We start from the raw sequence: 25,751 nt of genomic DNA on the forward strand, positions 1-25,751 counted from the left end.
AGCTCAATGTGCTGCAAGTATTGCAATGGCCTGATGCAATTACCTAATAGGTGAACTTGATTAGTTGGAATTAATATTACTGGGCAAAATTTATGTACTGTAGTTAATCTGAATTAGGGTTAAGTAATGTAAAATCAGTTAATTTCCATTACCCTTATTACTATTGATTGGGTTTAAGTATTTTAATCGTAATCCATATTAATTCAGTTTAATGTATCTTAATTATCATTATTTAATCAGTATTGACATTATTTAGTTTGATATTAATCAATTTAAGTTATATCTGCCTAATTTAACATTAATTATCATTTAGTTGACTAATTAATTGAACAATAAATTAATGTAATTATTATTCAATCACTATTACCTTACCCCTCACTAGAGTACTATTTATGCTTAATTTCACTGTAGTTAATCTGATTAGTATTTTACTGACTTTAATTACTCTTAATACCTTTTCAGTACTCACTATATATAGCTATAATCCTAATCACAGTAGTCATATGTAGTCATACGTAGTCATAAGATATTCTTATATATACCCCATAGGACCCTGTGAATACCTATGCTGCACATCATGTGATGCATTACAGATAGATGGACAGATAGACAGACATATTTCCAAGGGAAGTAGCCTTAGAATGCTTAAACATTAAAATATGTGATATCCATGTTCATCGTATATTAAGGTTCAACTATATTGGCACAAAAAATCATTACGATTGCAATACAGAGTAAATTTGCGTTTTTAATGAGCTACCAAATGCAGTAAGGTTAATCACAAGAGCAATATTTAGTACTCATACAGGCATACTCACTTTCCCACTGGGTTCACACTTGCTTCTACTATGGCCAGGCATTTGCAACCTTTGATGTTGTCGGGAATTTCTATCACATCTAAAGCAGAGAAGAGGTAACTCAATATTTCCTAATAGAATAATTACATAACATGCAGGGACACTGCCACGTGCACAAAGCTACTTACTGTTTTTGCTAATGTCTAGTTCTTCTAGGCTGACAAGCGAAGATATAGCTGGAGGTAGAGTTTGAATGTCGTTATCACTTAGATTCAATTTTCTTAGTCCATGGCAGTGAAATAGCGGCTAGAAGAGGAACCAGCATATTTCGTGTTAGCAACAAGTCAAATTTGCAGAGCAGCGAACTCAGAATACAACATTTAAAAAGATAAACAAGTATTTTAGACAGAAATGTGCTATGACATGACTGCCACAAGAGCTAGAAACACCATTCTATAAACAGGTGCGTAATTCAATCTTGGTAACTTGCTTCAGAGCACAAAAAAATGAACTGACATGTATGTAGAGTGCTCAGTGACTGAAGCACGGTACTCGGACCGCATGGAAGCCAGTACTTTTTGCGTTGCCAGTGAGCGCTGGGTGATTGCTGAGGCGCCGAATGCATGTTACAATGCATCACAAACACTCTCGTTTTCATGTGATACAACAGTGCATCAGTTTGGTATCCCCTGTGGCCCACCAGTGGCACAGGAAGTGCCAAGCAGCCAAGTGCTCCGAGTATCTCGTTTCAATTGCTGAGCACTGTGCATGAGTGTGTGTGTACATGTGAGTGTGCTCTTTTGCCCTCTTAAGAAACTTTTTAAGCTGAATTGCCATCTACCCCAGCTACAAGTTCTATGTCATTAAATGACAGTTCAAGATGTACTACTTCTTCACTCTGCCAAAATGCTGTGCACTGCTTGATACCTGTCACTTGCTTGCATCACTGTTCCTCCATAAATAAATAGAATAAAAATAAGCTGCGAGTCACGCCTGAAGTCACATAGCTGGTTATTTTGGTTATTCAGATAATTTTAAAGCTTAGGGAGGGAAGGGGGGATAAGATTTGGAAAACTCTTTAAGCTTCGCATTTAAGAGTGGAACGGGAGAGTGTTCAAGGACCCCTTACTGCTTTTCATGCTTCCTGGCAAGTGCAGCATATGTAACCACAACGTTTGCCGGGAAACGCTGGCTGCGAATGCTATGCACGAAGGTGAGCTTTCTGGTAGAAATTTGGCCTCTTGCGTGGGTCGATCTCCTGTTATAGTTTCACATTTTTAATATTTCAGTCTGAGTAGAGCTAACATAAAGGACATGCACTGTCGGTGTTTTTTTCCATTACATTTGTTTATGGACTGCCGTTCTCAAAATTCTGAGGAATAACTTCATAAAGAATGAAAGACAAGGCATGAGCAACACTGGTGGTAGAGAAGTGGTTGGGTATGCATAGTTTGGAATCTCGTTCTAAATTCTTTTTGTCGAAGTAACGTCCAACGCCGATGCGGGATGCCGACACCGATGCCAGATTTTCTGCGACATGGGCTCCTTAACGCTATAGCGTTAAAATTCTTAACTGAAGATAGAAATAACAGGATAGAACAGGCATCTACAATTTTTCAAGTTCTTTCTGTCCTCTAAGCACAGGAAATGTCTCAACTACCTCAGTTCCAACTAAACCAGCTTTCTGCCATAGCTACTACTGCATATTTTTCATAATGAAAAAATCGAGCTCCCAAGTTTGGTGCTATTCCCCATGGTATGTGAACATTAAATCCTTAACTATTGAAAGATGTGATGAAGAAGCATAAAACCGGTGAACATCAGGTGACAGGGCAATTCCCAGAGGTCAAACAGCAGTACAATGTGCAGCGAAACTTAGCAGAATGGTCCGAGCTAAAATGTGCTGTGCACTGTCGCTCAGCTCTATGCAACTGAAAATGCGTGCTGCGTCCATCCATGTTCACATCAATCTCACAGTTTATCACAAATACAGCTTCCTAATTACCATAAAGCTCTGGAACAGATGGCCGCGCACTTGCATTAGAGAAATGTTTTTTTCCCATTTACTTTTGCCGATTTAGTATACCGAAACTGCCTGAAGATGAGAACATGTCTTCAGGGCACATTAAGCAATGAAGCCCCCCCCCCCCCAAAATGTTCATGCAACTGAAAATAATGAGTGAGAAGCATTAACAGGTTAACAGCTAACCCTGGGTAGGTCTTTGATCTGGTTGGCATTAAGATATAGTTCCTCGAGAGTGCGCTCGTAGTTGAACACCTCCGAGGGCACGTCCTCTAGGCCATGGTGGGCGTAGTCCAGGACCCGGACTTCCTCCCGGGCAGGCCGCAGACAGGGGCAGTGCCGGAACACTGGGCCCATCCCCCTGGACAAGCAGCATGGCTCATTTCAACTTCTAGTGACCATTGGGTTTGCAAATAAGCAATACGCTGTATAAACTATATAGCTGCCAAAATGTGAACATTAAAACTCAAAAAAGTCCAGCGTACACAACAATGTGGTAGGATAGCACACATTATTTTTAAAGGAACAGTAAAGGAAAAGTGTTGGGAACTGTGTTGATAAATTGCTCTTCTGCAATATTGAAAGAGCTGCCCTTACTGTGAGAAGGGGCATAATAAGCCAGAGAAGAAAAAATTAAAAAATTGACCGCCTTTCTGCTACTGTGAAGAGGGGTGCAGGCAAAGCTTGGGATCTGCGGCTCTTCGTTGTCATGACACCTTAGCTTTGCGCTCCATCACAGCGACGTTGTCACGTCGACGATGAGCCCTTTCTCGAGTGAGTTCCCCGCAGCATTAATCAAACGCCGCTTGTTCTTTGGCCGAATACATAACGCATGGCCTGCTCCCGCTGCCGTTCCTTCATCGCAGCCTGCTCTTTGGCAGAATGAACCGAACGCGGCCTCCCCATCTGATTGCTGGGCCTGAACTAGCAGGAAACGGCGGGCGCAAGGCAAGCGAACATGTGATCACATCCTTTCTCTCTTCCGGAGGAAGGGGATGCCTGTGATTGGCTCGTGCCTTGTGCTGCATCTACTTCTCCATGTTAATAAAGGGAAAATCAGACATCCACTCATTTGCAGAATTGCTACAAAGGAAACCCATACGGGTTCCTCACGAAAGAAAAGCCTCGCAGTTGAAGAAAAATTCGTCCAGGTCCGGGACTCGAACCCGAGACCACTGCCTTTCCGGGGCAGCCACTCTACTATCTGAGCTAACCAGGCGGCTAGCAGATGGCAGGGCGAAGTTGAATTTGTCAACTCAAAGCAAAGGCAAGAACTTGACGTAATAGTTCTGCGAAAACCCACAAGGTGGAGAGAAGTATTAATTAAAGAGAAAATCAGACATCCACCGTTAATAGCAATTGCTTCAAAGGAAACCCATATGGGTTCCTTGAAAGAAAAGCCTCGTAGTTGAAGAAAAATTTGTCCTTTCACTTGCTGCAGATCATTCATTTGCAGCCAAAGGGTGATCTGCTCACAATCACGAGTGTCAAAGATAAGGAAGAAAACTAACGAGTATGCAGTAATTCATGAAGTGCGAGTGAATCGGTGTTAATTATGCTGCCTGTGCATAGGTGACAAGCCAAAACTATTCATCATATTTGGAGAGAACAAATATTTGGCAACCAGCACGTAGTGGCTGAGCAGTTCTGCTGCTTCAAACAAATGCAGGCATCATGTCAGCCTAGTTCAAAGTACAGTCCACTCCTGTTACTTTGATCATGATGAGACTGTCGAAATTCATCGAACTATCCAGCTGTCCAGCTATCCAAACAAGATGCAGAAAAAGCGTCAAAACACACCGCCGATTCATTTGGCAGTATTTGCCCGATGCTAACACGCCCCCGAACCAAACGCGCGACAGCGTTCTTTGAGTCCAAAGAAGAAAGCACTAGATTATTTAGAAAGAAAAAATGGGCAAGGGTTTGATATGTGTTGCACAATGGCCAACCGGTTTTCTAAAGTCAGCTTTTTCGCAATACAGCTGTGTGTGCGGCAAAGCATACAAACGCTGCAGACGCCGTTTTCGGCCCAATTTTACTGGTGGGAAAAAGAAGGCGCGCGTTAGAATCGAGAAAATACATTAATAATCCATAGTGAGCTACCATTATTTCTTGAAAATTTTCCAAAGGCAGGCTGAAAATGGTCGTGTTCGAGAGGTGACTTGTGTTAAACGCATTGGGGTCACCTAGGGGTCAGGCACGTACATGCTGACTGGTTAAGTTCGAATTATCCGACGAAGATTAGTTTTAGGAATCTAAATAACAAAATTTTGAGCCCATAGAAATGCATAGGTGCCGGGCGGGACTTTCGGTCGGGATAAATTATCTGAAAACTCAAAAGTACTCGAGAGTCAAATTAACGGAAGTTTACTTTGTTTTCTGAACTTACTTGGTAGAGGACATGAAGCAGGTTTCATGCAGGAGGAGCCAGTAATGTCCAGCAAGGAAAGAAAGCACCTGACTGCTAAAGTGACTTTTTAGTGCTGTAGACCAGATAAGCTAAATATAGCTTTTGCCTATTAACATTTAACAGCATGACTTTAATGAGAATGGCCAGAGTAAACAGAAAACCTTTTCTCATGTTTGGTCGAATCTGTCACTGTAAGGTTTCCATAGATAAGTATGACTTTGATGTTTAAGTAGAAGCATTAGATCTAATGTGTACCTGGTGCAGTGCTGCCCAACCTCCAAAGTCAGTTGTACCCCAACTCGAATAAAAAAATTCCCCAGATCTCTCTAGATACTTACAAGATGTGGTTGCTCAATTTGGCCAACATAATTTCTACACAGATAATTTTTTTGTTATACGAATAGGCAGCAAATTTTGCAGATAAATTTATTTCTAGTTTTATATTCAAATAATGAAGTCACTGGACTCGAACTGAAATGATGACGCACAGCAACTTGTTATGCTAATGACACAGCTTCCTGCTTGAAGCCAAACTCACAGAAGAACTTTCTTGTTGTTCAAAGCTGTTTTGCACATAGACCAGAAGTTTAGAACGACAGAAGGCTGAGCTAGTTGGTAAGGATTCATTATGCAAAAAAGGTGAGGCGTGCAGACAGGACACCTCATCTCTATTTTTCGCATTTTAGCCCAGAAGTGCCAAGATTACACGGAACCTTGTTCAAATTTTAAGTGAAATGGGCACGGGACCTCTCTTACAGAATGCAACAGTATGGAAACAGCACACCACTTCACGAGATCAATGTAAAATATGGAAATAATTTTTCCGAGTGCCGTGTACTGACGCAGCACTGCCACAATTACACGAGCTTACGTGTAGTTTGCAGCGAACCACGAAGATATGTGGCAACTGTTTGTCTTTCCTCCAAAGCAAAACTCGCCCAAGCACATGGTGTTAAGAACGGCCCGCTGAGGTGCAAGTTTTGCCAGCCAGTTGCGACAGCGGCGTCAACTTTTCTTGGAAAGTCACCGTTACGCTCTAGCCAAACAGCATCACTAAATCTACTGTGTGCGGCGGACAATGCCGCATCCTCGCCTCTCCGTGCGAGATGAGTTCGACGAAACGGGCTTTATGACTGAACACGCCACCGCCGACCTGGTCTGCCGCAAGCGGGGGAGTGCCCGAGGGAACATACTTGGAGCCCCCTTCCCACGCGCCGTTCAAGACGCAAGACAATGGACAACCGGCCGCCGCGCTGCAGGGGTCAGCTCGGGGAATAAAAGGTGCCTTTCCTGACGTTAGCCCCGAGATCTGCGAAGACCATCTGACGTCGGTGGGGGCTGTGAACCTGTGTGGAAGTGTGTGTGTGAGTGTGTGTGTGTCCCGCCCGCAGAGAGGCGACTCGTTTACGATGACTGGTCGAACGTTTTCCTCACCTTGGGATCGAGGGAGGACCGAGTGTTTATAAACCGCTGTTATACGGCTGCTCAGTGTACTTTCTCTCGCAGTCATGCTAGACTGATGAACTGCAACGTCCTGATGTAGATACTGTAAATAAACCCACGTTCCTCGTTCTCGATGCGAAGCAGTTCTTCCCTTCAACAACGTCCTCAGCGTGGATAAGTTGGACGACGGCATATGGGCCAGCTACCATCTAATTCATGCCCGACTCCAATCTTGACAACTGGTTACCAACGGTGGGATTGCGCCCCCAATCCTCACAACAGGATGTCAGCGCTGGGATCGTCCTACAACTCTTACAATGGTCACTGGGACTCTATACAACATTGCTCTGCCTATGGGCGGTAGCCTGTAATTTTTGTTCTGCTGTTTAGTGCTACAAGCTCATTGTCGTGCTCGGCGCTAGATATGTGTGTCCACTTACGCCCTGATTTGCCGGTGCTGCTTTGTTTTGTGTCCCAGCATGCGTATGTTTTGCCGGTTACACATAAATATTATCAGTTATATGCACACTAGAGGTGCATTTCTGCCGTCGGCGTTGCCGTGAGGTTCCATATAAAGTCCAAGGGCGATAAAATCGTCGCCGCGCGCCATATGCTGTATCTGTGAGGGTAAAGGCTGTTTCACATGCTGCGACTGGAACGACGAAAATCGGCGCAATCGCACGCGTCGATCGCGGTCAATGTTGCGCACGCACGGGAGAGAAGCGGGGAAGGAAGCGCGCCGTCTTCCGTCGCGCGCAAGGCTCCGGAGGGAGGGGGGGGGCATTGACCGGGCGGCGTTTTTACAGTTACTAGTAGGTACAGCGGGGCGTGGCGCTTTTGACAGCGCACGACGTTTCTGCGCAGGCGCGAGTAAGAGCGGGTGCGAGAGAAATTCTGGGGGCCTTTGCTCCTTGAATATGTGACTTTGCCTACGCACTACGGTGGAGAAGTTTCTTTGCGCGTGTAGAGTGCGTTTGTCCTTAGGCGTGCCGGCATGGCGGAAGGGGGTCGAGTTTGTTTACGCTCCGCCACTGACTGCCCGCGCGGTGAGGCAGTGGGCACGGACGCCCCATTTGGTGATCACTGTCTCTGAAGGGGCAAGGTTCTGACTGGTGTTGTATAAGACGCGGGTCACTTTGTTAGTCGCGACGATAGATTGCATTTTTTACAAGCACTGTTCCAGGAGGGCACATGTAACCGGCAAACCGAGGCCTCAGGAGAGCACCTGAGGTTATATTAAAGCAGGCGGCGCAGGATCTCCGGGGCACCCAAGCGGTAGCGGGGGGATCAAAGCTGGAAGCAGGGCGGCCCGTGGGTTGGGGCCGCGGAGGCTGAAGCGTGCCACGGGGTGTTCGAATAAAAAATTGGCTGTCCGCTATCGTGGACAGCCGATCTTATACTCCCCTGGCACGCGCAGGCCTCTGCGAGCCCCAACCCACGGACCAGTCTGGCTTCTAGCTTTTATGTCCCCGTTGCCGTTTTGGTGTACTGGAGGCGCCGCCAATAATGCGAAATAGTGACACATTGTTTTAATTAGCAAACAACACGATTGAATAAATATAATTGCGTCGAGCCGCCAACTTGCGATGCTAGGTTCAGCACTAGAACGCCCCGAGACTTCTGCCGGCGCGCCTAGGGACAAGCGCATACAACACGCGCTAAGAAGCTCCTCCGTAGTGCCTAGGCAGAGTCATATATTCAAGGAGCAAAAGTCCCCACATTTCCTCTCTCGCACCTGCTTTTACTCGCGCATGCGCGCAAACGTCCGTCGTCTACGCAAGTGCCACGCCCAGCGGTCATCAATGAGATGCGCTCATATTTGTTCGTGCGCGCGTGACACCATGTTTGTTAGTTTAGTTAGAATGGCTATGTTTACAAGTTTATTCGACCGATAAAACTACTATCCTTATTTCTTATAGCTGTCTACTAATGTGCTATCGCAATCGATGCTTCGCATTTCTGGCGAAACTGCGACTTTTTTTTTTTCAGAGTGCAGAAACATTGACAGGCCAGCTAGAGGTACAAGCGGTAAAATTGCAGACGCAGTACTTCGTTAAACGGCTCAGAGAATCCGCACACTACGGGACCTCCTTCTGTATATGCTTATAATGCAATTATCCCCATTTTTGTCTTGAATAAAACTGATTCTTTACTGGGTGAGGTGCGTACAGCTGTGCTGCTGTGTGGTCGAAAGTCGTAGTTCGCTTCCTAACGCAAAGGCAATTTGCAAGTGAGTGAAATCAAAACACGCCGTCACGGCAGTAGTTTCACTGTTTCAATGTCCTAGCGCGAAATTTCCCCATTTCCCGAAACAATGTATAAAATGTCTGGATATATCAAAATTTGCCTAGTGTTGGCAGCACTGACCCGGCGCACATTTGAACGGCACCAGTGCTTTATTTCCAGCCTCGTTTTGTTCTCTCAAACACCGTACAAGATGCAGCCACTCAAAAATATTTTTAATTACCAGTTGTTGAATAATCAAGCCTGCAAGCACAGTACCCTTTTTCACGATTTATAGTGATTAATCGGAACACTAGCAATGCTGCTTCAAAAATGAAATTGGTTGGTGGAGTGTTGCATTTAACAGTGGTGCCTATGCAATGAGCAATGCAGACTAATTTTAACCTTGCAATTGACACAAAATTTTCAGCACACATAACCTCCTTGAAATCATATAACCTCGGCAACATATTACACTCAAGACCTGATGCTTAGCAGAATACTGTCATAACCACTGAGCCACCCCAGCAACTGGAACAGATTCGGTGAAATAGTTGCAGTGAAGATATTGAAACTTACATTTGCAAGCGCCTCAACAGTGATGTTCCAGAATGAACTGTAAGAAAAGAAACAAGAGCAGCATAAAAATGTGTTAACAACTTGCACACTCTGTAGAAAGTTCGTATACTGACATACTGACAGGTACATACGTCAATCTGTACACACAGGCACGCACACAGTTTGTTAAACCGAAACTGCAGGGCAATATTACTTTGCTAAATGGAGAAAATCAATATACCGCTTTATTAGAAAGTTCTATGTGGGAATGAAAAAAAAAAAAAACTACTAAGCAGAATGAAGCTTGCTAAATCAGGGATTTCTGTAACATGTGCGCTGTAGGGCACAACACAAAACAATAAAATGAGCTTTATAATGTGTTCAAGCAAGAAAAAGTAACCTGTACCAGCAGTTTTAAGAAGTCATTTCACCAACAGCTGTTGTAATAACACTCAGACAAGGAGGATATAGCCGTATTATTATTAACAACATCGCAAAAAAAGAATGTATTCAATCAGAAGGTAGCTCTGTCTTTTTTTGCTACAATTTAAGGGGTTCCTGCGACCTTTATTTAACGGTTTAGGTCAACTTGCTTAGTTGCTAGACTAAGTAATAACTCTAAGTAATAACTCTAAGTAAGTGCAGTAATAGCTCTCTGCATATGGCACGTATCCAAGAGGGGAATTATTCAAGGTTTGCAATAGAAACAAAATGTACTTACTAAATTTCATAAGCATTATGAATATTTTAAAAAATAATTGAAAAGTGAACATGCCTATTCTTGATGGAACCATAAGAAAATAATTTAAAAGAATAAAAAAGATAATGCATGCTTACAATGACAAAAGAAGTGTTTAACATGTCAGCCAGTCTCCATGTAGCAACGACCAACGTTGGCAACGACATAGTCCGTGCACGAACTTACAGACATCGTTTCGGGCACGAGGCACGACGAGGCCCAGGCTGCTCGCACCGAGAGATAAAATATCAAGTGCATCGAGAATCGGGCCAATAAGCAAAGAAAGGTTACTCTGAGTACATTTTTCTTTTAGAATTATATCCTTGAGGAAAGAGGAGGAGAATAACCTTCTGCTCATTCGCCTCCATTTACTATGGGTGTCAGGCCACCGCGGGTTATAATTAAACGAAACGGCAGACTTATTAGCCAGAATGCCTCTAATTGTATCTTTGATATCTGTTTTACCAGATACAGCTTACATCACTGCATCAAGATAGAGAAAAGTTTGCCCACAAAATAATTTAAGCAAACTGTCGCTGGTAACATCTCCTGACTTTCAACATCCCCGTTTTTGCTGGAATAAACAGTGGTGTCTTTCTCGGCAAGGGAAGTTACATACACCCGATTACGCTGTCGTATCCCACAATTGAATTTCTTTTTACATAGAGCTGGTCGGTTGATATCTCCTCTGTGGCATTAATTGTAAGGAACTTTATTCCTGTAATATTACCATATGGGGTCTCGACACTAGGCTACAGTCACATGGATGTTTGTTGCGCAGTGTTTGATTTTTTTTTTTAACTGGAACAAGACGGTTACCCTTCTAATTTTTGTAGCTTTGTTCTACCTATCAGATCATGAATAATTTACCGAAATTATTTCTCAAAATTCTTTATTAACATTACATTGTCAATTTTCCTTCAGTTAGTCTGACTGCTTGCTCGCGTGCTATTCTAGTTTTTGTGGTACTTCCTTTTGTATTTCCTTTCAATTGGAATTCTCCTATTCAAATAAGAATTCTCCATTATTAGCCGCCCGATTATTGGCCCGTCCCCCTTCGCGGGTACGCGCCAGAAAAGAGGATCATCATCACCATCATTATCAAACTCGACGCTCAGGCGTCGCGCCGGTTCGTCCGCTGTTCTCGGGACGGATTCGAACACAGGAACTCTGGTACTGAAGCCTGATATTGAAACCATTAAGGCACGGACGCATGTATCGACAAGCAAATGAAACGCCCTCATGAATTTATCGCGGGCATGCGATAAAGACGCTTGGCGCGTTTCGATTTGGCCACCTGGACAAGCTAAATATTTGCAATTAATAGCAATTGTGCGTGTTCGCGGTGTCTTCTGCGCTTCGAAGAGTACAGATTGCGCTGAAATTTACGACAATAAGCTTTATATAGCGTAATATACAAAACCACAAGAACCTCTGAATCCACAGGCACGAAGATCAGACAAATCCATGTATACTTCCCATCATTCCCACGGTGGAACAACGACTGCAGCGCCAGAGAGTTCCCTCTAGTAATTATTGTATGAAACTCTATGCGCGGGACACAATAGAAGGCTTGTTTAAGCGAAACTTTCTTTGTCTATGCACCTAGGTTTGGTGTGGCTGCTGCTGGGTCGGTTGGTATCTCGGCGGATTCATATATATATATATAAACGAGAAGAAAGGGGGTTTCGGGGGAAAGGGGAATCCCCCCCCCCACCTGGGTACGTGCACGATTCCAACATGTGCGTTTGTACCTCCACATTTTTTTTTCTATTAACCTTTCCGATTCAAACGGTCCCAGGTCTTGGCTGAAATGTCCACAACCTTGGTGATACCGCACGTGTGGTCATTCCGGACTCGCATCTTTTCTCAGCACGTCACGTATCCATTTCAAGTGCCCTCATTTCAGCTATACTGGAAACTTATCAACGTTAGCATATCTCGTGGGAACCGTTTTTTTTACACAGCTCTATCAATCGCATCAACTTGTAACGCCCTGAGCATCCTTCCGGTTTCTTTCATCTAGCCGGAACCCCTCTCCAAGAAAGCAACACGGGGCTTTGTATCTCTCCGCCGAAATCAAAACTCTCTCGCACGAAACAGTCGAAACTTATCTTCCCAAGTGACGGAAGTACGACACCGCCAACAGTTGTGGAGTCTTGCCACGTAACCACGTAATAGATGACGCGCCCCAGATCCGGCGGCCACTCAACGCGCGCGCGGCGATTAATTACTCGCCAATGGCCGAGCGGCAGCAGGAAATCAGGCGCGGATGGTGGCATCTCTTCTGGGAGCGTCCCCGAGATCCCCGGCGAAGATAATTAGCGCCGGAGCGAGTCCCCCGCCGCGACAGGCGCCGAATCAGCTGCGCGCGCGAATGCGCAAGACAAGACGCGCAAACTCGCCGCGCCGCCTGGAAGTCGCGCTACGTGCCAACGATTCAATTACCGGTGACGCGGTTCTCTCTTACTGGTTCCGCATCGCCTTACGAGTATATGGTAAGGAATTCACGTTCTGTCGCGCCTCAAACATGGCGGCACGGACGAAGAGAGCGCTTGTACCATTCATTCATTCATTCATTCATTCATTCATTCATTCATTCATTCATTCATTCATTCATTCATTTTAACGGGGGAGGCACCGTTTATGAAAGTTGATGCATGGGCTATATAACTGCCCCGGGTTACACTTGGGCTATAAGGATATGTTGTAGAATGGTATGCTCCGCGAATTAATTTTTTTTTACCATATAATTTACAACAGAATTTACAGCTCCAATTACCCCCGTCCTGCGCCAACCGATTCCAACTAGCGCCCGCGAATTTCCTAATTTCAACGTTCCACCTATAGTCTTCCGCCGTCCTCGACTGCGTTTCCCTTCTCTCGGTACTGGTCCAACGGTCATCTAACCTGCGCATTACATGACCTGCCCAGCTCCATTTTTTTTTCTCTTATACCTGTCGGCTATACCTGTCTGCTCTCTGATAAAAACCGCTCTCTTTCTTTCTCTTAACGTTATACCTGGTATTCTTCGTTTCATCGCTCGTTGCGCGCTCCTTAACTTGGTCTCAAGCTTCTTTGTCAATCTCCAAGCCTCTGCCCCATATCTTAGCACCGGTAAAATTCACTGATTGTATACCTTCATTTTCAATGATAATGGCAAGCTTCCAGAATGGAAACCAGATACAGTGTTCTTTTTTTTTTTTTTTTTCAACGAAAGCTTCGCGCTGTTTGATTTCGAAATGTCAACAAAAGCGCAAGAAATTGTGGCAGTTTTCGCCCGCGGGGCGTAGCAATGAAAGCGATAGCAACGTTTAGCGTTGCGCTCGAACTTCTCTGGTGGTGTCATAACTATGGCACACGCCATAACATGATATATAATAATATAATGCATTTGCGGGTTATATATATTGCTACACTATTCTGTCACTAACGTTGCCCATGCCAGGTTTTACATTACTGACTAAATTATTCTTCAGAATTTTGACAATGGCAGCCGACAAACAAATGTTGTGAAACATAACTCTCAAAGTGCATGCCTTTTAAATTAATTCTTTTCAGACTGTTAACATATTAAAAGTGCAAAACAATATCAGAGTTCACAACTGAAAGTGATGTAATTTTACTGGCGCGGTTCTTTACCGACAGCGTAGTGGAGCCTGTGCGGTGTCGTTACTAGGTGCTATACGGCGTGGTCAGACTTTTAAGGATGCCAGAAATTTTGACGCACCGCGTATATCGCATACGCGTACAGTAAGAACAATGGCCGACAAATTCAGGTGCAACGTCAGTGCTTCGCTCTTCGGGTGAAATTGCCTTTTTTTTCTTCGTTTTTTTTTATTATACGTAGATCAGCGTCGGTATGATGTATATTCCAATGTGCTATTCCTTTTCTCGTTTCTTCAGCGGTTTAAGTGGTGCTCCGCCCACGTTATCACCAGGATCGGCCGGCCGTGAACGGTGGATGATAAGGAACAGAATCGAGTGAAAGAAATCCGTACACAATATACCGGCCCAGATAATCGGCCGTCCATTAGAGATAGAACGGATGTCGCTTGACGGAAGGGAAACGCACATCGTTGGGGGGGGGGGGGGGGGGGGGTGAGGCGGGGGGGGGCGGCAGAAGATTACAGTCGACTGCCGTTGGTTCGACCCACGACCGCAATAAAGCCGGTTGTGGTTCGACCCTTGCGGGAGCGCAAGATTTCGTCGAATTATCCGAAAAGTCGAATTAACAAAGCTCAACAGAATTAATGAATTCGAGTATTTATTTTTTTATTGCTTGAAATAGTGCGTAATGCATGTTTGGCTTTTTGTTCTTAAAGCGCGACTCAACCAGCATGCTGCGAAGAGCGCTGACATGTTTAAACCTTGCCGCGATGCGACACGAAACAAGCGGAAACGGTTGGCTTCACGGGCGAAGGGAGCGTAGGCCAGTAAACGATAAAAAAAAAGGCATGTATAATTATAAGAAAGAATTATAAAAAAGAATAAGAAAGAATTAGCGCCGTCTGCTGAATTTCTTGTGTTTTCAAGCTTTTGGTAACCGCTGCGCTCATGAGGTCGAATTAACAGACGCGACATGCTTTCGCGTTTCAACTAAACGAGTTCTCCCTCCAGAGCGATGTCGCCAGGGCCTTCCAGTGCGTTCGAATTAAGCAGAAAGTCGAATTAAACGAGATCGAATGAACGAGTCGACTGTATAATAATTATGAAGATAATAATAATAATAATAATAATAATAATAATAATAATAATAATAATAATAATAATAATAATTCCTTACCCGACGAAAATACAAGATGCAGGCCAGCCAGCGAAAGATACATTGGGCTTGACTGAGTGAGTCTGGCAGACAGCATTCAACCATGTATATTTAAGCTCCGAACAATAAAGAAGAAACTAATAAACACACTTCGGGAGGTGCTACACCGAGCTACTATATAAGAAGTGGCGATATTTGGAAATCTGCACCTTTTCATCGGGGCGCGAGAACAGGCCCTCTCTGGATGTGCGTGGATATATAAAAAGCCTACGTGCTGCCGTCATCCAGAGGTGGTGGTGGTGAGAAGCATTCATTGACAAGAGGGGAAGTGCGGAATCTCACTAGAGGACCCTAAATACTAGGTGGAGTCCCTATTCCGGGACCCCATTGGTTGAAGCCACCGCCCTGGCTCTCTGGACCAAGGCCTGCTGGGCCTGAAGGTCTGAGCAGCCGAACGGGGCCGCCTCCCAGTCCTCTCGTCCAGAGCGGCGTCGCCCACACTCTGAGAAAAGCTTACACCCTTTGAGGTGTATATTTGCCACACAACGATAATCGTCATCTGTCTTGCCCGCATTTCCTTTCTTGAAAACGCTGCGCTCGTTACCTTCCTGTCGAGAATACTCTGACATGCTGATAACGCGCATGCCGTTCGTGACTTGGAAGTACCGGGCTCGAAGTGTTAAAGAAAGGAAATGCGGGCAAGAAAGATGATTATTGTTGTGTGGCAAGATGCGACTCAAAGGGTGTAAACTTTTCTTAGAGTGCATAAGGCTCTCGTTGAAAGAGATGGAGTGGGTTGAAACAGGGCAGGTGCAAGCGAAGGTCGCTGGGAGCTAGGCTTCATATAGTATGCAATGGGGCTAAATTGGCTGATGACGATGGTGCAGGCACCTTCAATTATCCGATTCCGATTGTGGTGAGAGGCATCAACACGTACGTGAAAAGTGAATCGTGAAGGTTGGAAGGAGAAGAAGGATTTGTGGCACGTGAAAAAATTGTAAGTGCACAGGGATAAGGCGCAACTTTTTTGCTGTGTTGACTGCACAACATTATGTCGATCTCGATGACGCCACTGCTTACCCCCTAGAAGAAAAACACACTGGAGAGACAATCTGTGTGTTCGAGAAGAAAGCTATTCAAGAAAAGAGAAAGAGAAGGGCGGTGTAAAGTGTGGCTGGCAGAAGATAAGGACAGTTTCGAGAAAGTAAGCACTGGCACCATGAGACGCGTCAGGCTTTCTCTCATATCTTTTTTGTCTTTGTTACTCTTCCTTTATTTTTCTTGATTGCTGCGTTTCTTTTCTTTCGATAGACCATGTGCTGTTGGCGACACAAAATTCGCAGCACGGCAATCAAACCTGCCTCGAAATTACGCGTCGGTATACTGCTTCACAGCTTAGCCAACAACAAAGACGTCGCGTTGAGAGAAATCAAGCCGCGAACACAGGCTGCCACAACGGCGTAGCAGAAGCCGTCCGTCTATGTCTTTGGACGCGTCTGCTTTCCGTGGAGAACAAAAACAAGGGCCACCTAGTGCGAGGCACACCGGCCGAGGGTCTCCGCGCAAGCAGCGGCTCTCTTTGGCTAGCTCGCTTTATTTTTCGTCGGGGAGGCGCTTTTATTTTAAGGCGCCGCTGTCCCAATATAGAGCGCCACTTTCTCTTCTTCTTCAGGGGTGGAAACCACCGGTCGCGTCGCGAGAGAACTCGGCCGAATCACCCGACTTCGGCACTAGGGCTCTGGGAGTGGGCGTGCTACCGCATCTCTGCGCGTGTTAGCCGCAGCAAAGATCGAAGGCGTCGGAAGCGATTAGCTCTTACAACGTACATTGCCCACGGCAGACTGAGAATCTCTGTAGGGGGTTTGAACCCCGAGACCTCAACTTCCACACGCCAAACCACCCTTCCCACCCCTTGTCTTCTGCACGCCACTTATGGACGCCTCGAGAGTCCTGTGCGATAAATGTGCCAGCAAATATTGAAGAGCCAGGAATATATATAAGCACAGTATATAAGGCCAGCGAAGTCGCACCGAATGACCGAAGTGCATCCTGTTTTGAGAGCGAACATTCGAGCGTTCAGTGTAGTTGGAAAGAGGTCGCTGGTACGGATGTATCGAGAGGTGAGCGAAGACAAGAGAGTTCTAATGGGCCACGCTCTGGGAGACAGCCAAGTCTCAGGAAGGAAGACTGCGTAAGAAGTTCTGGCCCTGTAGCGAAATGCGACAGCACTATACACGTTGCCAAGAAGGCAACGAAGAGCGATTCTGGTGACAAGGGGAAACGAAGTCAGCCTAAGAGGTGGCAAGACGGCATCAACTAAATTCAAGAATCTGAGGAAGAAACCGGTAACTTACAGGACAAAAGCGAAGCAACTGACTAATAAAGAATGGTAGTGTAGTTGCGGGATATACAGGTTATACGGGGTTGTGACCATGAGGCCGACTATTTTCATACACATTTTAACATTATTTTACGGATATGCTGACGTGGCTTATGAACGCGAATATTGTTTTGGTATTGCTTTATTTTACCACAGAAGTCTCTATTAGGGGCATATACTATAACAAAAAAATACTGTGCGAGTGTTGTACGAAATAAATGTTAATGTAGGGGCTGGCTGGTTTCTTGATCAAAGAGCTTGTGCTGTGTATTGGTGGGACAAGACGCAACACAATAGAAAAGGCACAGAATATCCAGTGCGTACGTCTTTTCTTAGTCCTATTGTATCTTCAATTCGCTGCACCACTGAGGAGCAGATTCACTTCACTGAGTATTGTGCGGATGTATAAGCTAACCGTGCTCCCATGTATGTATCGTACCATGTTCCGTATATATGTTCCGTATTACGGTACTTCGAAATATATTGTTATGGGCCACCCATCCTACGGCCGAAGACGTTGCATAGCAGACGAGAAAGAGGACGAGCTGTGCCCCGGCCCGTCATCTTTGTTGTTGTGGTGCCTGTCACTGTGTAAATATCGTACATAAACTTTCTTTTTACATCTCCCCGTAACAATATTGAGCAACCGCTTGCATCGGACATGTTCCGTTATATTGGTCTCACAACAACGACGTTCGTTTGCATATATCCCCAATGAAACACTAGACGCGTGCTCGTCAGGACGTTTGTACAAGAGTGAACTAGGCTATTCAATACACAAAGAAACTTTGTTCTGTGTGTGACACTCTCGGTGTCCACATTCAGTTTTCAGTTTCAGTTTATTATTCTTTAAGTACAATGCATTGGAAAGATACAATATACAGACGAAGGTTGAGACGACATTGAGGCCGACTATCGGTCGTTAATTACCAAAACCGGACGCAAGGGCACACGAGTCTGCGCGGTATACAGTTCCCGTTCCTGATGGCAAACAGATGTTAGGCTAGATCGGAACTATATTGCCACTGAGTGAAACAGGTTTTGTTCGGGCGGCTTATACGCGCGATAGAACGGCATATACGCGCGCACCGTCAAGAGCTGTATTTTCTTTCAGCGGCGTTGGCTCTTCTTTGTTCGTTCTGCCGCCGCGACTTTTTTGCATGCGTTGCGTCTTGTACACCGACGAGTGCGTCACTCGGGCGGCGGGTGACGCCACCAGTGACGTATACTGTATGCAAGCCCGGGCTTCGACTGGCTGGGGTGCTGCGCGTCCGTGGCCGGAACCTCAGGGCCGCGGCCATAATATATATACAGGGAGCACTCACGCAAGTCAAGACAGTCCCCCTCTCTTTCTTTCTAAGCGCGCCCCAAGGGTTGTGAGAAAACTGCACACAAGGGATCTCTGAGTCGGCGTCGCAACCTTGAAGAGACGTCGTCGCCCTTTTTTGACAGGTGATGTCTCGTTGCACCATGGGGTGGAGTACCGACGTGGAGTGCTTCCTATATACTGGAGCTCTCGCCGCTGTTCCCATTGCTCTCGTCATCATCCCATATAAACCTCCTTCTGTGTCCTATAGGGCCATATATAGCCGTATAGACATAGCTCAAACGAGGAGAGCCCACGTTCACAAAGAAAGTTCTTACATTAGCCTACACCATTTATCCGCCTCCTACACTTTCATGTTAAGTTTTGAGAAGAGAGGAAAGATCATGCTTGGATTCGAGAAAATGAGGTACCTCGTGTACAAACCGCGTCCGCCGGCGGTGGCGCCATTTACATGATGTTTCAGATGCCACGATCCTTTTGCACACATATTTATATAATATTTTATGACTTCTTGGCTAGGCTAATCTCTCCAGGTATCATTAAACTTTCTCTCACTCCATGCTACTGCATATTTTTTTTTTCCCATAAGGACCTATAGAAGTCGCCAGGCTGCATTTTTTTTGTATTTCCGAATACAACGTACGTCATCACTTTTTTTCTTTTTTTTTGTTTAACGCAGCACACACCTACAGCAACACCGAGCAGCATAGCATGGTCGTTGTCAAAACCTGTGAACTGCTAGAAAATTTCAACGCGGCGTCGACACCTGTATTCCGCTGTTGCTTGCATTCTGGCTTATACAAAGTTTACCAGATAAAAGCCGCGTGGCAACTCGAAACTCGCATAATTCAAACTTCCGGTTAATTCGAACAAGAAATCAAGATTTCGGTTAGGCAGCTAGAATTTCGTTGCATTTGATTTTGAAGCCACTTAACAAGGCAAATTCTGACTTATTTTGGCTTCGCGGGATGGCGAAACGCTGGCGCAGACGATTGGTGAAAAGACTCCAGGAATAATGAATGGCCAAAATTAGCAGTAGAATTTATTTATAGAAATGCAGAGAGGTCGGTCCGAGCTGGGAAACGAAACAGGGATGGATGACGACGATGACAAGAATGTTGGCGCCATTATTTTCATGCTGTGTCGCATGAAAAAAAAAAAAAGACAACTAAGCGAGACCTTAGCGCTGCTAACTCTCTAAGTATACGCGATAGCACACTTAGTTGTGACGTCACGATAGCTGCGTGCGTCCATCCAACACGTTTTCATCCACTTTCATGTTCATTAATTTATCACTTTTTAATTTAATTAGTAAGTACGTCATTTCCCCTATGCTAGCTGTACGTGGTGTCTTTGTTTAAAAAAAAATTATGGGGTTTTACGTGCCAAAACCACTTTCTGATTATGAGGCACGCCGTAGTGGGGGACTCCGGAAATTTTGACCACCTGGGGTTCTTTAACGTGCACCTAAATCTAAGCACACGGGTGTTTTCGCATTTCGCCCCCATCGAAATGCGGCCGCCATGGCCGGGATTCGATCCCGCGGCCTTGTGCTCAGCAGCCCAACACCAGTGTCCTTGTTTGTTGGCTTCTATTATGACAAATAAAGGTCGGGCCCCTAGGTTTCCTTTCTTCTCGTTCACACACACACACACACACACACACACACACACACACACACACACACACACACACACACACACACACACACACACACACACACACACACACACACACACACACACACACACACACGCGCGCGCGCTGCGAACTTGTCGAAACGTCGGCTTCAGCGACATTACTTGCTCTACCACTGTTATTAAGCGGCACGTACTTAACGCCGACATCAGAGGCGCCGGGTGACCTGCATTAACAGTCAGGCTCTCCAGTCCAACGACTCCATACGACCACGGCGTGCAAATCGCATTCGGTGTGCGGATCTCGTTTTTCGCGCTGCAGCATACGCGTGCCGGGGGAACGTGAAACGTACTACCTGCGGCAGCCTCCTCCCCGGCGCCCGGATGAACCGGGAGGGGGGGAGGGGGAGGGGGAGAAATACCCGAGAGCGAGACGACGACGACGCTACAAACGACGCGGTCACGCTCGACCTGTGTCGTCTCCTTGCTCGTGCTGTCCTGCTTCGTCCCTTCCTCTCTTCTTCGAGCGGGTGTTGCGCTGTTCTCGGTAGGAGTCAAGTGCTCCTGCACTCTCACTAAAACGGTGCAGCGTCCGAAAGCTGCGAAATGCAGGGCGACGGCTGCTTCTCCTAATCAAGTGCCGACTAGAAGTGCCAGGGAAAAGCACGAAGGAGACAATAAACTGGGTAAGAACTACTTGAGATATGGCAGAGTCCAAAGCATTGAGGGTCTCTGGATATAGCTTCCCCGAAGACCTGCTGAGATGTGCTGCTGTGGACACTTATTGGATGTAGCTCTATTGAATAATGCTATGAGGCGTGTGTGCGTGTTGTGACGTTGCACTGCCTTCCGGATCTGGTAGCGTTACAAACAACAGTAAAAGTCATGCAGTGGTACCATCAACATTCCCCCCTCCCCCCCAGCATGGGTTGGTGCTCCGTACAAGTGCGCATAATTGGCCTTTGTCAAGCAGCTATTACAACTTTTTGCCTAGGAGATCATTCAGTGCATTTACTAGTAAATAAAATGAATTGAAAGGACCAGTAAAGAGAAAAAGCTATATTGAGGTATATTAGCAAATTATCCTTCTGTAGTACCAACACATCCACTCGATCATACCGCGAGGAGGCGCTCTGAAGCGAGAAAAGAAGCAAAAAATAGAAAACCGGATGACGACGCTGTCTAGAGGCTTCCGCACCAGCTAGCCGTGACGTCACAAATGGCCAAATGCAGTCACAATACAACACAAAGGTTTCTTCCCTTTCATCGCATACAACAGTGCATCAGCTCGGGTGTCCCCAGCGCCCACCGGTGGGGCAGAAAGTGTCGGCACCCTAAGGCAGCCGTGCGCTCCGAGCATCGCGTTTCAGTCGCTTAGCATTGTATCACGTCTAAAGATGCGTTGCAAAGGGTTCTACTAGAGACGGAAGGGTTGCCAAAAGGGTTTATTGTAAGCACGACCTCTGTGTCACATGTTTTTTGCAACCCTCTCTCAGCAGAAAACTTTCGTAACAGCGCAAGGACAGAAAACCAGACATGCGAAATAAGACTCGGTGGGGACTCTCTCCGCTGTCTATCGAGCGCCGTCTTTGCCTCAGACTGCGCGCAAGGAAAATGTAATAAATACCGATACTTTTTTATATGTTATGGGGGCCAACAGCGCGTGTGACCTCTGCTAAGTCCAAGCTGCGTATAGTGGGGCTTTACTCCAACCACATCCTCAGCGCTCCCAAGTTCTGGACTGCGCGGATGCATTAACAAACGTATTTCCGCTCTGCGCGGTAAGGCTTCTTTCTTACGGCAGATAGGATTACAACGCTGCTTCGCAACAACGAACATGGCAGCAAACGGCGACTCGGTGCCTTCTTTTTCTCGATTCACGTGTTTCACATTCGGTGCACCAGAGGACACGCGCCTTTAAAACCCCCTTGGCGCTCACAGCATCCATCCATCCATAAAACCTAGAGTTACTGTATATGCTGGCATATACAGTAACTCTAAAATCACATAGAGTTGCTGTGTAAGCTCTCCTTGCAGCGCTAAAACCACCTGGTGTCCATGTCTATATACAGGAACATTAACCATCTAGAATCCCTGTAATGGGAAAATAAAACTACCCGAAACAATTAACCATGTCCTGCTGGAATGTTAAAGAATGCATCTAGCAATGAACGCGGAAACAAAGGGGAAACATAAATGAAACTGCTGTAGTTACTATAAAACGCGGTTGGAAAATTAAAAAGTAAAAAGTAAAAGACGGCGCAAAGGAAGAGATAACACACGATAAAGCGAACTTTCTACAGAGGGCAATGTAGCTGAGAGTAGAAATATATTCAACAGCATTAAATGCAACAAAACGTTTTAAACAACGATCTTGATGACATGCGGAAGAACTAAAAGCTGGAAAGCTGCATGGGCTAGTTTTATGCAGACTCATACTAGGGCTAGTGCAATAAACAAGTGGACAAGATGAGAAGGCGCGGACGGCGCGAGCTCGAACTCTCAAATGATATCTCTATTGAAAGGCGTGATAATTTATTTTAAAGAAAGAAGAAAAAAGAAACCAAATACCAAAATTTGGGCGAATACCAAATTTTCGAATACGTACGGACTGAATACGAATGTTAAGTATCGAATATCGAAAAGCAGACGCATATATTTACAACAGGAATATTTATTTCGGTATAATAACGTACCACGCTTGTACTGACTAGTGAAAAAAAAAATCTTAATATTGTTACGTAGGAAGACGCAGACGAAAAGCTATGTACAAATATATTTACAAGGAAAATACGCTGCGCTTGGCCAAGAGGCAACAGCCCGCGCTAGCTTCTAATCGTCGTCGTCGTCTTCACACTGCTGGCCTTTCGTGATCGCGCATATTGTGCCGTAGCACTACCCCCGGCTGCAAAAGCGCCGTCCCGGAGCGACTAAAGATCGGACTCGGAAGCAGTGTAGTAGGCCTTGAGCCTACTGACGTGTACGACATCACTAGATGCCACAGGAGAGGACGAGGTTGAGGCCACAGGAGCAATTTCGTAAGTCACAGGCGTCACCTGGCGCAGCACGCGGTAGGGCCCTGTGTATCGCGAAAGGAGCTTCTCTGAAAGTCCGACGTGACGAGAGGGCGACCACAGGAGCACGAGCGCACCAGGTGAAAACTGTACGTCACGATGGCGGGCGTTGTACTGACACTGCTGAGTGGTCTGTGAGGCCGTCAGTCGAGCACGGGCAAGCTGGCGTGCATGGTCAGCGAGGGCGATGGCGTCGCGCGCATACTCGCTTGTTGAGACCGCAGCAGGAGGAAGTGCCGTGTCTAGGGGCAAGGTAGGTTCGCGACCGTACAGTAGATAAAAGGGAGAAAATCCGGCGGTGTCGTGCCGGGAAGAATTGTACGCAAATGTTACGTAAGGAAGGGCAATGTCCCAGTCGTGGTGGTCCTTGGAAACGTACTTGGCCAGCATATCGGTAAGAGTACGGTTTAACCGCTCTGTCAGGCCATTGGTTTGAGGATGGTATGAAGTAGTCAGTTTGTGTTGAATGGAGCAGGAACGCACAATGTCAGCGATAACTTTCGAGAGGAAGTTTCGACCACGGTCAGTAAGCAGCTGTCGCGGGGCGCCATGAAGCAAGATAATGTCACGCAAGAGAAAGTCCGCGACGTCAGTGGCGCAGCTGGTAGAGAGCCCGAGTGATAGCGTATCGGGTGGCGTAATCAGTCGCGACGGCTACCCATTTGTTCCCAGAAGATGACGTGGGAAAGGGACCGAGCAGGTCTAATCCAACACGAAAGAACGGTTCCACAGGGACGGTGATCGGCTGGAGATGACCGGCAGGTAGCACCTGAGGTGTCTTCCGACGCTGGCAGGGATCACAGGCAGCAACATAGCGTCGAACGGAGCGAGCGAGACCAGGCCAATAGAAGCGGCGGCGGACGCGGTCGTACGTGCGGGTTACCCCAAGATGTCCTGAAGTGGGTGCGTCATGCATCTCAAAGAGCACAGTCTGTCGTAGCTGTTTTGGCACGACAAGAAGAAGGTCAGAGCCGTCAGGGAGGAAGTTCCTTCGATACAGAATGCCACCCTGGAGGACATATCGGCGAACGGATGCGTCGGTAGGTGTAGAGCGCAGACGCTCGATAAGTGCTCGCAGCGATAGGTCTCGGTACTGCGCATCGGCGATGTTACCGAAGGCAGAGACAGAGAAAATGCCGTTGGCGCTACTACTGTCGGCGTCGTCAGGCTCGTCGACCGGGTAGCGAGACAGGCAGTCAGCGTCCTTGTGTAGTCGGCCAGATTTATAGGTGACAGTATACGAATATTCTTGGAGGCGTAAGGCCCAGCGACCAAGTCTTCCTGTAGGATCTTTCAGTGAGCATAACCAGCAAAGCGCGTGATGGTCTGTGACAACGGAAAAGGATCGGCCATATAAGTATGGGCGGAATTTCGCAACCGCCCAAACTAGGGCCAGACACTCACGCTCAGTGATGGAATAGTTGCGCTCCGCGGGTGAGAGGAGCCTACTGGCGTAAGCGATAACACGGTCGTGGCCACGCTGGCGTTGTGCCAGTACTGCTCCAATTCCGTGACCGCTGGCATCAGTACGGACTTCGGTAGGCGCAGAAGGATCGAAATGGGCCAAAACGGGAGGCGTTGTGAGAATGTCGATTAGATGAGAGAATGCAGAGGCCTCGTTATCGCCCCACTGGAAAGGAGCGTCTTTTTTCAAAAGGTCGGTTAGTGGTCGTGCTATGGCGGCGAAATTTCTCACGAAACGGCGGAAGTACGAACAAAGGCCGATGAAGCTGCGCACATCCTTGACACACTTCGGAACAGGGAAGTGCGTAACAGCATGGATCTTGCCTGGGTCCGGTTGCACTCCGTTCGCGTCAACGAGATGTCCAAGGACGGTAATCTGGCGACGGCCGAATTGGCACTTCGATGCGTTGAGTTGCAGACCGGCTCGCCGAAAAACGTCCAGGACTGCTGAGAGGCGCTCGAGGTGCGTAGCGAACGTTGGGGAGAATACGATAACGTCGTCCAAGTAGCACAGGCACGTGGACCATTTGAAACCGTGAAGAAGGGAGTCCATCATGCGTTCAAAAGTGGCAGGGGCGTTACATAGACCGAACGGCATCACTTTGAATTGATAAAGACCGTCGGGTGTGACAAAAGCAGTCTTCTCGCGGTCGAGATCGTCCACGGCAATCTGCCAGTAGCCGGAGCGAAGGTCAATAGAAGAGAAATAGCGAGCACCGTGGAGGCAGTCAAGGGCGTCATCAATCCGAGGTAGGGGATACACGTCCTTTTTGGTAACCCTGTTAAGGTGCCGATAATCCACGCAAAAGCGCCATGAGCCATCCTTCTTTTTGACCAGTACTACAGGTGACGCCCATGGACTATATGATGGTTCAATAATGTTCTTGGCAAGCATTTTGCGAACTTCTGCG

General features: G+C 46.5%; 1 protein-coding gene across 3 annotated transcripts in view; it reads right to left on the reverse strand.

Annotated features, from left to right (window-relative positions):
• The window catches only part of Lap1 (leucine rich repeat containing protein 7 lap1), a 64,218-nt gene that overhangs the window by 31,722 nt on the left and 6,745 nt on the right, over positions 1–25,751 (reverse strand). For 2 of the 3 annotated variants that reach the window (XM_050186331.2, XM_050186330.2), the window contains exons 2-5: positions 9,476–9,512; positions 3,007–3,181; positions 986–1,103; positions 819–897 (exon numbers count right to left, since the gene is read on the reverse strand). In XM_050186331.2, the coding sequence (XP_050042288.1) occupies positions 819–897; positions 986–1,103; positions 3,007–3,181; positions 9,476–9,477 (374 nt within the window). In that variant the 5' untranslated portion in view covers positions 9,478–9,512. Of the gene's footprint in view, positions 1–818; positions 898–985; positions 1,104–3,006; positions 3,182–9,475; positions 10,008–25,751 lie in introns of those variants that run through there. The other variant, XM_055075413.2, reaches the window with a different exon arrangement.

Source organism: Dermacentor andersoni, chromosome 11 (assembly GCF_023375885.2).
Source record: "Dermacentor andersoni chromosome 11, qqDerAnde1_hic_scaffold, whole genome shotgun sequence".
Lineage (NCBI taxonomy): Eukaryota > Metazoa > Arthropoda > Arachnida > Ixodida > Ixodidae > Dermacentor > Dermacentor andersoni.